The sequence below is a fragment of the Mya arenaria genome, chromosome 5, assembly GCF_026914265.1.
Source record: "Mya arenaria isolate MELC-2E11 chromosome 5, ASM2691426v1".
Lineage (NCBI taxonomy): Eukaryota > Metazoa > Mollusca > Bivalvia > Myida > Myidae > Mya > Mya arenaria.
Window position 1 is genome coordinate 26,381,878 of NC_069126.1, and position 17,729 is coordinate 26,399,606.

Genomic DNA, 17,729 nt, shown 5'->3' on the forward strand with positions numbered 1-17,729 from the left:
CTGGTGTAAAGTGTGGTAACACTGGTTTACGTTGACAATATTGCACAATCTCTGGTGTAAAGTGTGGTTACACTGGTTTACGTTGACAATATAGCATCTCTGGTGTAAAGTGTGGTTATGCTGGTTAACGTTGACAATATAGCATCTCTGGTGTAAAGTGTGGTTAACGTACGCTGGTTTATGTTGACAATATTGCAAAATCTCTGGTGTAAAGTGTGGAAACGCTGATTATCGTTGACAATATTGCACAATCTCTGGTGTGAAGTGTGGTAATGCTGGTTAACATTGACAATATTGCAAAATCTCTGGTGTAAAGTGTGGTAACGCTGATTTTCGTTGACAATATTGAACAATTTCTGGTGTAAAGTGTGGTTATGCTGGTTAACGTTGACAATATAGCATCTCTGGTGTAAAGTGTGGTTAACGTACGCTGGTTTATGTTGACAATATTGCAAAATCTCTGGTGTAAAGTGTGGTAATGCTGGTTAACGTTGACAATATTGCACAATCTCTGGTGTAAAGTGTGGTAATGCTGGTTAACGTTGACAATATTGCAAAATCTCTGGTGTAAAGTGTGGTAACGCTGATTTTCGTTGACAATATTGAACAATTTCTGGTGTAAAGTGTGGTTATGCTGGTTAACGTTGACAATATAGCATCTCTGGTGTAAAGTGTGGTTAACGTACGCTGGTTTATGTTGACAATATTGCAAAATCTCTGGTGTAAAGTGTGGAAACGCTTATTTTCGTTGACAATATTGCACAATCTCTGGTGTAAAGTGTGGTAATGCTGGTTAACGTTGACAATATTGCAAAATCTCTGGTGTAAAGTGTGGTAACGCTGATTTTCGTTGACAATATTGAACAATTTCTGGTGTAAAGTGTGGTTAACGTACGCTGGTTTATATGGACTCTATAGTTGACAATATTAAACCAGCCATCACCACTTTCATCAACCATATGCAAAGTAAAACATTTCCTACATGTTATAACCATCGAATATGTTCTAGAAAAGGCATAATCTAAAGTGTTTCTAACATATTTCTCAGATCTAAATTATCTATATATAGTTATATTGAAACATCTTTTTTTACAATCTGTAACTGAGTAATGCCACCTATGACATATACATACATTTATTTCAACCTTAGTTGGATTATCTTGGAGACAATCAGTTTCTTTTTTGTGAGTTTTTAAAAATGTTATTCTGTGCTTGGGCAATGATTAAGAATAGCTGTTGCTAATTGGTCGATTTTTTAAAGCTAGATCACATATATCCCCGTATGTTTAACAAATAACAAACACTGTTGTTTTTATAGAAATGTATTGATAACTGTACCAGACTTTTAAATGAAAACATTTCATAGGAAATTTCTATTAAAAGTGGTACAAAATGAAGTGACTATATAAAATGTATTACATGTACAAAACAGCCTTTAATAATACAGATATTATGATTACATAGTTTACAACTACACACTAACAAACAATACATTATTAACCAGGACAGTGATAACTAACACATATGTAAAAATACAAGGCAAAACTGAAATCATCTTTAAAATCATTTTTCTAAACAAACTTATTATGAATATCACCTAGCTTGCCTGCCTAAGAAGACCCTAGTGAGTCAGGATTGACCCTGATACAAGGTCATCATGGATGAACCTGAATGTATTCAATGTTTTTAATGTACACCTACATATGTTTGCATAATGTGTACACCCCTGGCTAAAAGTGTCCAGTTGCCATGACAACATTTTGTTAGTCTTTTGTTCACCACAACTGCTGCCTCATGTCACCGAGATCAATGTCTGTTTGGAATAATTGCAAGATGGTAATAACTTATCAATGACAATATGTACACAAGATAATGAACTGATTACAACACAAACAATATATTTCATGTAACAGTTGTTAAACATAACAAATACATTTGACAGCTTCCGTTAGATCAATTCATTAACTTTCAGCAGTTAATAAATATAACAAAACATCCACAAATAAAATTCTAATAAAATGCAAAATAATCAACATCTTACAACTACTAACACTAATTTTATAATAAAATTTATATATTCTAAACATCAAAGTAGCCTATTCAAATAGTTTTGGAAACCTTTTCCAGTGTCCTGCACACAGTCTAAAAAGGCATCTCATAAAATTGCATAACTTGAAAGAACCACTGAATTGTACTTTCTACATATTTAACACATTTAATGGAATATAATCTGTATTGCAATTTAATTTCAGTGTTTTTGTGTGTGTTTTTTAACAATTTTGATACCATTCCCCATGCTGAACATAAACATTCTCCCCCAAAAGTAAATAAAAATCTCAATCCAAATTGTTTGAACAAAAGTTAATAAATATATATGTATATTTATTTCGCCACTACCCCCAACTAATAGAAGGATATGTGTATTTTTAAAGAAACAAATGTTAACACAATTTTTTCTCTCTTTTCTGACTATTTTTGGAAGCATTCCTGTTCATTTCTAGGCAGAATTTTTCTCAATTTTAGTCAAAATAACACCAAATTCACAATATTTTAAACACGTACAATATTTATACACTTCATCTCATTTCTGCAAATGCCAAATTATATGGATATTTACAAATGAACTATAGATAAAACGAATAAGGGAGCACATTTTGGCAATTAGGACTAAAAGTGAAAACGTGTGTACACTATCCATTACATAGATTTCAAAAATATCTTCAAATAGATGGCTAATTTCCATTTCTTGTGAGGTAGCAACATCAAGTTTAAAGCTTGAAATCTACTTTCTTAAAGCATGAAACTGTAAAAATCACCTATAAAAAAATTCAACAATAACACATCAGCATATACAACTGCTCTAGGTGAAATAATCAGCTTGCTCGTTTGCTTAAAAAAAAAAAAAGGTAACGCGTCTGAAATGCAATGATAGACTACTGTTTTTTTCAAGTCAATACATGCAATTATACTACCACTACTTTGGGATACATGGTTGCTATGACCAAAATGTGTTTATGCGCACTACATTTGATTGTCAGGATAGTGATTTTATAATGTAATGAAATATTTACGTGATCATCTAGCCTATAACACACCAGGTCACTACACTGTTATAGTTAAACATATCTTATCAAAAAATGTATGGGGTTTTTTCATTCCTGAAAGTTCATTGGAGATGGGGAATCAAACAAATTGATAGTTGAAATTTCAATGTACAATCAATAAGTGAAGGTTAATTAGCAATATTGTCCATAACCTGGTCTTGCACAATTTTCTTTCACAGTAGATGATAACCATTGTCAATGTATAACACCAGTGAATATAAGATGTGTCACTCCAAGCATTCCTTTCTCGTACGTGATACACAGGCGTTATTCTGTAAGTGATCAGTTCATCCACTTGCGGCAGTTCCACGCTCCACAGTTACAGGGAATTTTGCTCTCCTCGTCCTCCTTGTCAAACTGGTAGTCATACGACAGCTGTAACATACACACTAGGTTACAAAAATACATAGTATTGTATATGGAACAAATACATGCCACAGTTACAAATACACAATATCATATATGGGACACATACATACACACATGGATCCACACATACACAGTATCATATACAAGACATACACATATGCTAAAATACATACACAATATCTTTTACAGGACATACACCCATGCTGACACATATTGGGACACAGACACACTTGTTGCACATTGTGTAAGTTCATGCCTGACAACAAATGATATAAACACTATAAAATCAAAATAAATACTAGTTGCCAAATTGCGACAGGTCGAGCCTGTTGAAAGAGCCTTTGACACAGACATAATGCTCTTCCATGCAATTGCAATACAGAAAAAAAGGAGTTGAACAATATGTGGAACATAGAGCACTCCACCTCAGCATGGTGAACCTCCATGGCAAGTTTTTTTTTTTAAATCATACAATGCATAATAAAAATACAGCTCTAATAAGTTTCAGACCAGTCAAATCAACAGTACCATACCCGTTTTGACATCTAATATCTTAGTGTGAAATTAATCTTTGAGGTACAGACCTGGGCCATGTGTGTGACATGTTGCCTAATCATGGTGAACTTTCATGGCACATATTTTGAAGATCCTATAATGCTAGGTCAAGATACAGCTCAGACAAAGATCATTTCAACCTTTGACCTCTAAGCATGACCTTCACCTTTGAGGTACATTGTGTACCTTGTTCATAAGCATTACATGCCACCTCATCATGGTGACTCTTCATGGCAAGTTTTTTGAAAATCCTATGTCTGTTCAAGATACAGCCCCTAATAGGATCATTTCAGTCTTTGACCTCTTACCTTGACTTTTGAGGTCAACCTTTGTCCTGTAAGTGTGACTTTGACCTTTGAGGTGCAGACCTGTTTCATGTGCATCAGATCATGGTGAACATTTGAAGCAAGTTTTTTGAAAATCCTATAATGCATGATTAAGATACAGCTTGGACAAGGGTCATATCAATCTTTGACCTCTAACCTTAATCTTTGATGAACAGACCTGGGTCTGGTGTTTAACATGCAACTACACCATGGTGAACCTTTATGGCAAGTTTTATGAACATCCTATAAGGCATGGTTAAGATACAACATGGACAAATTTAGTCCAGCAAGCACAGCAAACATAAAACGGCCATTGTGACAACTTTGTCTCGCTCACTGCAAGCACGCTTCACAAAAATAAACTATAGCTTGTGTAGCAGTTGAAAAATTGTAAATGATTTTCGCTGAAAATTTGAATAACCATTACCTTAAATCCAAGATATGGTGCACAGAGATGATTTTAATGCAAACGAAAATGTCATTTATGGTATTTGGATAGCATAATTATCTAACAAAGCTCACGTCATCTTTTCTGAATGCAGTTTTCATGACTAATAACAGAACAGTAAAAAACTATCTACTGCAATAATCTACTTTATTACGTCTACCACAACAAAATCCCCCTGATATAACATTATTTCATCTAAATGAGAACAAAAATGCGAATTCTACATTATTTCTTTGAATTAAAATGACATAACTGTTAATCAATAAAAGTGAATTCCAATTTATTGCTGCCTAATCTAGGCAAGTAATTTGGAAGATAACAGTTTATGACTTGCTTCAAAGAGACAGAAATTAGGTCTATTAGGCTATCAACATTCTATCTACACTTCAGACAAGTGAAGTATTCCAAACAAAATGGAATTATATTTAAATACTTCATGTTTATGATTTGCATCCAATATCATTACTTTTCTGACATAAAATATTGCTATAAACATCAATAAATACAGCACTCAATATTACATCTCATAATACAAATAAAAAATAACAACAATAACATTTTTATGGAACTAAACAAAAATGGAAAATAAAAAGAATTCAGCCATTGTTATGCTTTTTCATCTGATGATCTAGGTAACAAGAGTTAAACAACTCTGGCAATAGAAACCATGTCTTCACTCTTTAAACCAAAATGATGTAAAGGGAGTACTTTTGTTTGAACGGTTTATGACATTTTAACCAAGTCCGTTAGAAACAGTTAATTTGTGGTGTTAGAGAAGGAACATGAATCTTCAGATAGTTCAACAGAATAGAGCCAGTCGCCGGCAATATTGCATGGCTGATAAAACACATACTGTTTCCATGGAAACACCGTGGCCAGCATATGATCAGTTCATCCATTTGCGACAGTTTGGCGCTCCGCAGTTACAAGGAATCTTGTGCTGGTCATCCTCAAAATCGAACTGATAATCATATGTTAGCTGCAACAAGACATAACAGTGAATTAATGCCGATTTAGTTGCAAAAAAGTCACACCAAGTCATGCAGTTCTATATGTACAGGCAAGAAAAAGGCATCAAGCAACCTGACAAGTGAAACAAACACACCAAATTATCTAGCACTGTTTTAGAATATATCAAATAAAAAAACAATATATTGTGAGTCAGTTCAGTTCAGAGGCAGGTACATTTTCACCTTAAATCTAAATGGCTTTGTTCAAACATTTACTCATCTACTAGTCATGACCAACTAGCATACCAAGTATGAAGTTCCAGGGTGCAAGCGTTATTAAGTTATTGAGCAGAAACTGTTTCTTCACCTCAAGGTCACGGTGACCTTGACCTTTGACCTAGTGACTCCAAAATCAATAGGGGTCATCTACTAGTCATGACCAACCAGCATACCAAGTATGAAGTTCCTTGGTCTAAGCGTTCTATAGTTATTGAGCGAAAACGAATTGTTACGTAGCGACGGACTGACTGACTGACGGACAGGGCAAAAACAATGTGTCTCCCCATCAATGGGGGAGACATAATTCAAACTTGGTCATTATTTCCCTGCTTTCTGTCATAAAGTATTTTTACTCATCATATTTCTGAATTGAATACAATTATTTGAAGGAAAAAAAGCAAGTCAGGATCACTCCAGGATCAATCTTGTGAAGTTTTCTTGAAATTAACCATTTGAACTCATAAACTAGTTATATTACAAGAAATGTGTTCAAACATGCAATCTAAAACAACATCAAAGTGCAACTTTTGATACAACTTTTTGGTTAGTGAAATGTTAATCTTAGAAGTTTTTAAATTCATGCAGAAAAACAAACTACTTCAGGCCATGAAAATTATTTGGGGGGCTGCCCTGTAGGGCGAAGCAATAAACCCCTCTTCTTCGAAGGGGGGCATAATAATTAATAATTTGATTTCTTCGATTCCCTAATGATTCATCTTCAACATATAATAGATTAAACCAAATCAGAGTTCTTGTGCATTCGATAAAAATTTATACTTTCATAAACTGTCATATTTTGGGTTTCAGTTCGACTGTTTTTACATCCGTGTTTTTTTACAATAATCCGGTTTTTGAAAATAAAATGGATTTTCTGTTTTAATCTGGAGAATCTTACTTGCCCGGGTGCACAATATGATTGAATTTTTACTTGTCCGTCCTCCATATTCACTTGCAAATGGGAGAGGGCTAGTGGATTTATCGACGCCTGTACTTTATACTGTAACTGCTTCTCTTTTTATAGCAAAAACTATCTTAACCTTTGATACATTTCACAGAATTTTAATTGTACATTTAACATCATTCAAATATTTCATGATTGTCTGAAGGCATAAAACTGAAGACTTTAAGACTGTATGATCTAGCACTGAAACACAGAGATAGGGGCTGCTATATCAGGTTAATATGCTCACCTCCTCCCCAGGTGAGATCCGCTGGTTTGTAATGATGATGATCTTACTCTCCTTGTCTATATCCACAACCTCGGCCACACAGTTCGGGTCACAAGAATGGTTAATATAGCGGGCAGGGCCACCTGCCATTGTAGCATCACACACTGTCTCATTGTCTATACGAAACATGTACACACCGCGGTTCTGTAATACATAAATAAGGCATAAGTGAATGGCTGTGAAAACCTAAAGATGCAACTTACTCCAAAAAAGGATTTACCACAATTAATAATATTGTTTTAATATTCCAAAAAGGATGAATAAATGTCAAAAACAGTGGTTCTTTTGAAGGATATAGAGTTAAATTTGAAAGAAATGAGCATAAAACACCGTATTTCTATCTTATGACACTCGAGCACGCCAAAGTATATCTTTTAGCATTCACCAATCATTTAATGTATTTGCACTTTCTGCTATAAAATACACGGTTACAATCTTGTTATAAGTAATTAAGATTTTCCATAAATTGATTATTATTAAGTAAGAAGTTGAAGGTTTATCAGTCAAAATTGATGTTTGTGATACATGTGTATGTATTGATTTTGAATAAGAGTCTCACTTTAAGGAGGGCATTGTCTGTTATACAATGTTCATGTTTATTTTACCAGGTTGCATCGCAGATAAGAAAACATGAAATGTGTCCATAGAACACAAATAACCTCTTATGCTGTGTTTATCACAAAAGCAAGGGCCATTATTTTGTCCATTCTCCATAAATGTGCATCATAATTATGAGTTCCACAACTTAATATCATGAAATACCTTCATGAGAGATTTCATGAGTGTATAACTTTAATTACCAATTTAATAATTTTGCAGTTATGAGCGACACAAATTAAACAAGTTCAAAAATGCCAATTTTTGCTTATTCAAGGGCCATAATTTTGCATATACTATGTGCATCAGCAAACAAAACCGTAGGTGCACCACTTAACCACTGAATAACATTTCCCCAAGTTTTATGACAAGGTGGAGTTTTATGACAAGGTGGAGTTTTATTCGCCACAAGTCCAGAAATGACAATATTTGCTAATTCAGCAGCTCTTGTTTTACTTAGTGCAGCAGATAACAAAACACCAGGTGCACAATTTCCTCACCCCATTAACATTCCCCTAAGGTTCATGACTCTAAGTAATAAAGATTTGGAGTTTTGGAGTTTGTATAATAATCATGGATGGAATCAGAGAGGGATGCATACACTCACCCACTAACGGGCAAGCGCAGATCTAAATTCCCCCTCATTTTTGGGGCATAAAAAGCAAGCACATTTTCCTTCAACTTTTTTTTTTGTTTTCTTAAAATGTTTATATATATCAAATTTACTACTTCACATTCAAATGATAACTGAAAGTGCAAGCAAGTTTAAGCTTCTAAAACAATCCTAATATCCTGATGGGCATACCTGACTTTCATATGTCTGCTCCCGTCTATTTGCCACTTCATTGCGGATAAGATCACCAATGTACTCTATGACCATGGTGTGCATTTCAAGGTCCTTGTTTGCATACAGCCCGAGCCCCTGTAAGTGCGTCAAAAATACATATACAGTGTGTAACCATGTGTAACAACCATCCTTACACACACACTCCCCACAATACAGCCACTGGGCTCAATAAACAATACACAAGAATATTGCTGGAAGTGATGGATGCTCCTTATATGCCCCCCAAATATATGGGCAGGATTGATAATAAAATTTAGTAAATTTCCACTTTTTTTAAAAACAATACCTGCAATTGAAATCCATAAATATCCAAGATATGGCTCGGACAAACTCTGAATTTCAAAAACTCAGATAAGGGGTGTTTCAGGGGAGATAACATAACAATAGGCCCATGATGGCACTAATTTAGAGTTTGAATTTTTGACCTTTGTTACCACTATACAATGTTACATAACAAATATCTTTGTTTTTTATCGTTTGTATATCTATGTAATATACCAGGGGTAAAATTTCAACAATCGTGGTAGAGAAACATTTGACAATGTTGTACACAAAATATATAAGCTTGAAATTAGTTCGCAAATCTATACACATAGTCCAAATATCAAAGCTAAAACTTCAAAAATAAGAAAGTAGGTCTAACGGTTGCCTGTCAATGTTGATATTTGTTCAAAACTGTACACATGGTAGAAATGTCATTGCAGTTTCTTCAACAATATAAAAGTAGGTCTAATGAAACAATCAAGGTCATCCAAGCACAGCATTGATATTTGTTTTCAAAAATGTACACATGGTCCAAATTTCATTGCTTTTAAGCTTTCAAAATAAAAAAGAGGTGAAAAGGTCACAGTCAGGTTCCTCAAATAGCTGAAGCTTCAGGTGTCTCGACCACAATGTACAGACAATTATCATTACTTAAATAAAGGTAGTAAATTATTCACGTGCATCATTTCAAACTATCACCAGGTTGATGATTTCTTAAAGTGAAACTTTTTCTGAATTTAAAAACAAAAAATAAAACAACTTTACTTTCAAAACACAATTTTTTTTAAACTTGAATTGCCCTTCTCCCATTTCAGTTTTTTTTATAAAAATGACATCACCTGAGAGACAGGAAAAAACCTTTATTTCATTTATTTTCAACATTTTGGTAATGATTTGGTATCGTAGTAACTAGAAACATACTCATTCATCAACATATCAAATCAAACTGTACTAAAATAGCAAAATGGTATTACAATTTGTGTCTGTTTTGACAGCGTAAAAATTAGAACATCAAACTTTTAAAAGCAAAATCAGCAAGTTCTAGAAATTTTCATGACTTATTCTTTATCAATAATTAACCTGAACCTTTGGGAACTTGATGCCAAAAATTCAAACTGTTTTACCATCTCATTTTGAAAAAAAAAACCAGAGAAATTCCCTACCACCTATTTCAGCTAGTTCTGCAAGTAATGAAATAAAAAAAAGGCCAATATTTATGTACCGTATTATACTATGTATAGGACGCTAGCAAAGATGGGACACAGGCAAAAATTTTGTTGAAAAAAAAAACCCAGGTAAAAACCCTTAGGACACAGAGGAAAAATGTCAAAATCAGAGCCGAAAATTTAGGTTGGTAAAGTATTTATATAACATAAATTAATATAAAAAACAATAATTTTGTTTGTATATAAGGCATATTTTGATAACTTTCTTGTGTATTTAGGTAATTTAGCATATTTCGGTAGTCCAGTATCCACCATATTTTTTTTTCACGATTATTTTTTTGGATCATGAAAATGGCAAAGATCAATATATACCATGCAATATTAAATAGCAAACTGATTTTTGTGTCTTTGTTTATTTCATGTAAATTGATACATTAGACACAATGAGCATGAAAGGTAATAGTACCATAAATAATAGCACAAGAAATAAACAACAGTTTTATTCTGTCATCCTGATGACACTTTCTCGAAGCCCTCAAATTTGCCTTCGTTGTCGTCAGATTGTGTATTGTAAACAAAATTATATAAATCTTATAGTGTGCCTGAATGTTCTCAATATATGTCAACACCTTCAGCTAAGTATTAAAACACGTGGTCAAGTGCGAACAAACAACCATATCATCACAATTGTTTGTTCTATTGATGTTTTTCTAATGACAGACAGTGAGTGTTTTTCAAACCTTCGCACATTTGAAAAGCTTCAATAGTGACAATAAGGCCTAACCAAATTGATGACTTGTTCATAGGATTTTTTCCAAAGAATAATGGGGCGAGCAAACGAAATAATAATAAAAATATTGTTTTGCATTTAGTAAACAAGAGGGCCATGATGGCCCGAAATTGCTCACCTGAGTAAAAGAGTTTAACCTTTGTAATCAATATAGCTTGATATTTGTTCTCAAAGCTGTACATATGATCCAAATTTCATGGCATTGATATTTGTTTTCAAAACTTACTTGCCTAAAACTTTAACCTAAGTCAATCAGGGGCCATAACTTGTATTAAGGATATGGAGTTACGTAACCTCATTGTGTGATGGTCCTGAACAACTGTGTGAAGTATTAAGTCAATTGAACAAAGGATATAGAAGTTATTAATAAATATTCCAACTTGCCCTAAAACTTTAACCTAAGTTCCATAGTCAATCAGGGGCCATAATTTGTATAAAAGATAATATGGAGTTATCTAACCTCATTATGTGATGGCTCTGAACATCTGTGTGAAGTATTAAGTCAATTGAATGAATGGTATTGGAGTTTTAAGTGAAAATCCCTACTTGCCCTAAAACTTTAACCTGCCCTAAAACTTTAACCTTAGTCAATCAGGGGCCATAACTTGTATTTAGGATAACATGGAATTAAGTAACCTCTTTGTGTGATGGTCCTGAAAACTGTGTGAAGTATTAGGTCAATTAACCAAGGATATAGAAGTTATTAATAAATATTCCAACTTGCCCTAAAACATTAACCTAAGTTCCATAGTCAATCAGGGGCCATTATCTGTGTAAAGAATAATATGGAGTTATCTAACCTCATCATGTGATGGCCCTGAACAACTGTGTGAAGTATTAAGTCAATTGAATGTAGGGTACTGGACTTATAAGTGAAAATCCCAACTTGCCCTAAAACTTTAACCGGACGCCGATGCTGGGTCGAGTAGTATAGCCCATCTTCGAATAGTCAAGCTAAAAAAGTAAACACTCAGTTTGTTTTCCATTTATTTCTCAATAAATCATTTTGAAGTAAACATTCCATTTATATACATGTGTTTACTGCGTGAATCTACCTACGATAGTTGTTTTCTTCAGTTGACACCGTACTGGTACTTACCCCTTTGTCACTACTCAGAGAATTTTGGCCCGAAATAAACTCGAGAAAAAAACAACACCTAATACATAAGATTGGACGCAGGCATCCCCCCCCATGTTCTTAAATGACTGTTTAATGAAATTACAATATAAAATTCTGTATAAAATGTTAGCTACTAAAAAAGAAATAAATAAATATTGCCAGGACAAGCATCAATTATGAAAATAATATTAAGGGAAAATAACTTATTAAATGAGCATGGCAGAATTATGGTTCTTGTGCACTGCACTAGTGTATTTAGGCATGGTTGACAGAATTTTGAGGGTTTTAAAATGTAATCTTTTTTTTTCAAGAGCGGTAGATTTCCTCAATAGAGTGGTATAGCAGTAGGGGGTCTCAAAAGCGGTAGATTTGAACTACCACTGTTAGAATTCACCACATTGTATATAGTGTAACATGCAGGGCTTCTAAAAACCGGCAAATTGCCGGTCTGGACCAATTTTGACCAAGCAAGACCGATTTCACTTTCAAAAAGTGTCAAAAAAATCGGTCCAAATTTTTCCATTTTTTTAAATAATTTCGGCCAAAAATGACAAAGTAAAATTTGTAGAAATTATAATACACAATCCTTCTTGGGTCATTCACACACAAAATAAAAGTGTCCTGGTTACCATCAGACCAACGCGACCAGCTACTTTTTCGCTTCGCTGAACACTCAATATCTGTTAATTAGCAGACACTTGCAATCAGTCCTGCCCTAATATTCTATAGAACAACAACAGCGACGCACTTGATTAACTACAGTCTCAAAACTGTGTGTGCAGCTTAAGTCAGTTTAATAAAATATAATGAAAAATTCTGTGTCTATATCAGACTTAAAGCTAGAAGCCTTGATTATGAATATGTATATTTGTTTATTAAAGATTATCAGTTGAATATTGATCCACTAAAATAGTATTAAGCAAATAAATTACAATACTGTTTCACTTTTTGTCATCTGACCGCTTCCTGCCGGCCACAATTTATTACAATCGCAGCGCTTCTTGTTAAAAACACTGCAGAAATCGATGAGAATCTCATTTAAAATTAAGTTTGTATCAAATACAATCTAAATCGGCTATGATGGTTTTAATTTTTATTTCACATTTTATATAAGAAAATCACACCAAACATTCCGTTTTTGTTGTTTTCATTTCTTTTATCATTTTTTTGAGCTAATTTGAGTTTTTTCCAGTAATTTTTTATTTGACAAATATTTTACAGATAAGTTTGCATCAATTGCCTGTGATTAAAACTGGATCGCACTGAATACTCACAATTTACATATCAAAGACTCATCACTTTCAATAGAAATACAATAAAATAGCTGCGAAATCAAGGACAACCTCATAAACTGAAGGTATCAGACAATAATATTGCTGCAAAATCAAGGCCAACCTCATTAACTGAAGGTATCAGACAATAACATAGCTGCGAAATCAAGGCCAACCTCATAAACTGAAGGTATCAGACAATAATATTGCTGCGAAATCAAGGACAACCTCATAAACTGAAGGTATCAGACAATAACATAGCTGCAAAATCAAGGACAACCTCATAAACTGAAGGTATCAGAAAATAATATAGCTGCAAAATCAAGGACAACCTCATTAACTGAAGGTATCAGACAATAACAAAGCTGCAAAATCAAGGACAACCTCATAAACTGAAGGTATCAGAAAATAATATAGCTGCAAAATCAAGGACAACCTCATTAACTGAAGGTATCAGACAATAATATTGCTGCAAAATCAAGGACAACCTCATTAACTGAAGGTATCAGACAATAACAAAGCTGCAAAATCAAGGCCAACCTCATATACTGAAGGTATCAGACAATAACATAGCTGCAAAATCAAGGACAAGCTCATTAACTGAAGGTATCAGACAATAATGTAGCTGCAAAATCAAGTTTAACTGAAGGTATCAGACAATAACATAGCTGCAAAATCAAGGACAAGCTCATATACTGAAGGTATCAGGCAATAACATAGCTGCAAAATCAAGTTTAACTGAAGGTATCAGACGATAACATAGCTGCAAAATCAAGGACAAGCTCATTAACTGAAGGTATCAGACAATAATATTGCTGCAAAATCAAGGCCAACCTCATTAACTGAAGGTATCAGGCAATAACATTGCTGCAAAATCAAGGACAACCTCATTAACTGAAGGTATCAGACAATAATATTGCTGCAAAATCAAGGCCAACCTCATTAACTGAAGGTATCAGACAATAATATTGCTGCAAAATCAAGGCCAACCTCATTAACTGAAGGTATCAGACAATAACATTGCTGCAAAATCAAGGCCAACCTCATTAACTGAAGGTATCAGGCAATAACATTGCTGCGAAATCAAGGACAAGCTCATAAACTGAAGGTATCAGACAATAACATAGCTGCAAAATCAAGGCCAACCTCATTAACTGAAGGTATCAGGCAATAACATTGCTACGAAATCAAGGACCAGCTCATAAAATGAAGGTATCAGACAATAATATTGCTGCGAAATCAAGGACAAGCTCATAAACTGAAGGTATCAGACAATAACATAGCTGCAAAATCAAGGACAACCTCATAAACTGAAGGTATCAGACAATAATAATGCTGCGAAATCAAGGACAACCTCATAAAATGAAGGTATCAGACAATAATATTGCTGCGAAATCAAGGACAACCTCATAAAATGAGGGTATCAGAAAATAATATAGCTGCGAAACCAATAACAACCTCATTAACTGAAGGCATCAAACAATAATATACCGTATTTCCTCGACCATAAGACATTAAAATAGGGTCTCGATTTTTAACTTTAAAGTAGGGGGCCCGTTTTATAGGCAAGTCTATAAGAAATTCAGAAAGAATAGAGTCAAAATCACTAATATTCAACATACAATGCGACTGACTGATTTATTGTCTGCTGATGACACCCCAATAAAAGTGGCAAGATCACACCTATTGGCTTTAGATGACCGTTTGCTTAATTTTGCTACGATTGAACACTCGATATCTTCTAATTGGCAAACGTTTGTTATCGGTCCAAACAAGTTGTTTATCACATAAGACACATTTTACTGCCTTTATAATTAATATATTTTGAAAAAAAAAATCGTGTTATTTTTCCCCATGTCGGAAATAAAACTTACTTTTTCCTTACGATTAAGCTATGTGTATATCATGCAGACTTACTGGCATGCTTCAATACACATTTCACTAATCGTTTAATATACATTAATTTATCTGCAATCATCAATGGTAATTTATTTTGCCTAATTTAAGTCCCTTCAACTGTAATCCAAACAAACACCTGCGAAAATTTAACTTATAAACACATGAAATGGAATGTGTCATGTTTGTCGGCTACAGATCAAAAGGTACATTTGTGATGTCACAGCACAAGCTGTGTAAAAACATCAAAGGTTCATGGCAGTGGTTTTTATTTAAATAGGTCAGCCTTTACCGTATACAGTCCACCTTGTATTAAGTGGCCACCTTGGGGAAAAGGTAAAAGTTGCTGCTTACTATAGGTGGCCACTTAGTCCAGGTGGGACTTTCTGACACTTTGGCTTTGTTCAAACAGAGGTTGATTATGTATCTTAACCACCACCTCACCCCACAATCAGTATAATCAGTACCAGAAGGTTGAATACAAATGTAGAAAAAACAACTTTATTGTAAAATTACAAATATAATGCAATATATAAAAGCTAATACATCGCATAAACAAAACAAGAGGCACATCAGTGCCTGTGCTCCACTGGCCAAAAGGTTCAAGCAAAGACCACCTAACGAACATTTTCGTCAAGTTTCATAGAAATACAATCATCAATTTTTGAGCAGAAGTTATTTAAAAAAATTTTTTACTTTAATAGCTCTGGCTGCCATGTTGTGCAGTGGACCGAAATGATTTGGGCAATTTGAGTAAAGGAGCACCAAACAAACATTTCTGTCAAGTTTTATCGAAAAAAGGTCATCGGTTTCGACGACAAGTCGTATAAAGTTTTTTTTATTTTTTAGCTCTGGCAGCCATGGTGTGCAGTGGACTGGAACCATTTAACAAATTTTGGTTAATGACCACCCAAGGAACATTTCTGTCAAGTTTCATCAAAATCTGATCATCGGTTAACATTTAATCTGAATAGATTATGAAGCAAATATCTAACCTGAACAAGAACTGACGAGATAGAATCGACTTGGTGTTTCACTTACACTTTTCGGCCATTTAAGTTACTAAAAATAGCTGTTTCATAAACTTTCAGAATGTCACTTAAACGAAAATTAATGTTCAGTCTATATATACTTTCCTATGTATAAATGTAAGGTTTTTAAATTGATCTTTTTGTGAGAACTTTATGCTTTTATGTTTACTCATAAATTATTATTGTTTAAAAATTATTTAAAGATGCTATAGGTGAAAAATTAAGACATTATTTTTTTTTCTATTAAAGGGAGGTAATTCAGTAGTAAAATGTAATCAAAGCTATTAACCCTTTAGCGCATGTATACGAGATAGGCCGACATAGCTCATTACCAGATGTATACGCATTTGGCCGACCGTATCCATTACTGGATGTAAACGCATGGCCCGCATATTTCAATAGGGTCATTTCAATATTTCAATTTTGCATCTTTCTTTTTGTAAACAATATCCCGGATGTTTATAAAATTAAAGTTTAACCTTTTGTGTATTGATTTTCCCTTGAAAATATCGTCTGCTAAATTGAGAAGGTGTTTATACTCCCAATCGCAGGTGTGATATCCCATTGTGACGTAATAAGACCACGAGCTAAGTACTGTATGGAATTTCCCCAAATTCATTGATGCGTAAATCATTAAATATATTACGTCAGTTTTCAGTTTACCATTAAAATCAATTGAGATTATATTTACTTAAAGGTAATATTTTGTTAACAAACAAAAGAAACAATTAGTAAATGAGAAAATGATGGGTAAATTCTCTGTGAAGCTTATATAATGTCCATCATAGTTTTGGCTGTAAAATAGGTCATGTGCAAGCGTTTTGTTTGATCTAGATCTTTTTATTCATACCGGAAAATCATTTATCGGCTTTCTTTTTTTGTAAACAATTTTATGAGGGGGTAATAAAGTTAAACAGACACCTTGGACTGGATCTCTCAGCTGGATGACACCGGATATTCCTGACATATTTCTGTGTATTAATACACAAGAACATAAATTGTCGGCTTTTTAATCCAGATGGGTCTTTTTTTATGATAGGGGTAATAAAAATTAGATCGATCCCAGCATTTTATTACCCTTTGATTTAATGCAATTATGACATTTCAAAGAAATGTTACAAATCCATCTTGAAAATACATTCACAGCTGAAATAAAATAATTTAATACTTCATCATTGACACCATTTATTAGATAATTTAATTATCTATAAAAAATGAATTCACATAAAAAGATTTGGACACAATTATTTGGAGTAACATTGATTTTAAGGTCATACTGCTGTATTTATTTTCTCATTTTCAAATATCCAGAGAAGTACCTATGCAGATAAGGACTGCTTATCAGTAAGATGGCTATTGACTGGGAGGTGTAATCTGGCCACTTGTCTATGTGCTAAAGGGTTAAAGCATGGCATTTCTTTTCTAACCATGTTGATATTATTACAGTCTATTCAAGCAAGATGCCTTTTGTTTTTACATAGTACCCA

General features: G+C 33.7%; 1 protein-coding gene across 7 annotated transcripts in view; it reads right to left on the reverse strand.

Moving 5' to 3' along the window:
- Nucleotides 1-1,306: 1,306 nt before the first annotated feature.
- LOC128234614 (histone-lysine N-methyltransferase 2D-like) overlaps nt 1,307-17,729 on the reverse strand; it is a 258,013-nt gene continuing 241,590 nt past the window's right edge. For 6 of the 7 annotated variants that reach the window (XM_052948961.1, XM_052948963.1, XM_052948960.1 and 3 more), the window contains 4 exons: nt 8,663-8,779; nt 7,222-7,404; nt 5,656-5,781; nt 1,307-3,479 (listed from right to left, as the gene is read on the reverse strand). In XM_052948961.1, the coding sequence (XP_052804921.1) occupies nt 5,689-5,781; nt 7,222-7,404; nt 8,663-8,779 (393 nt within the window). In that variant the 3' untranslated portion in view covers nt 1,307-3,479; nt 5,656-5,688. The remainder of the gene's footprint in view (nt 3,480-5,655; nt 5,782-7,221; nt 7,405-8,662; nt 8,780-17,729) is intronic. The other variant, XM_052948958.1, reaches the window with a different exon arrangement.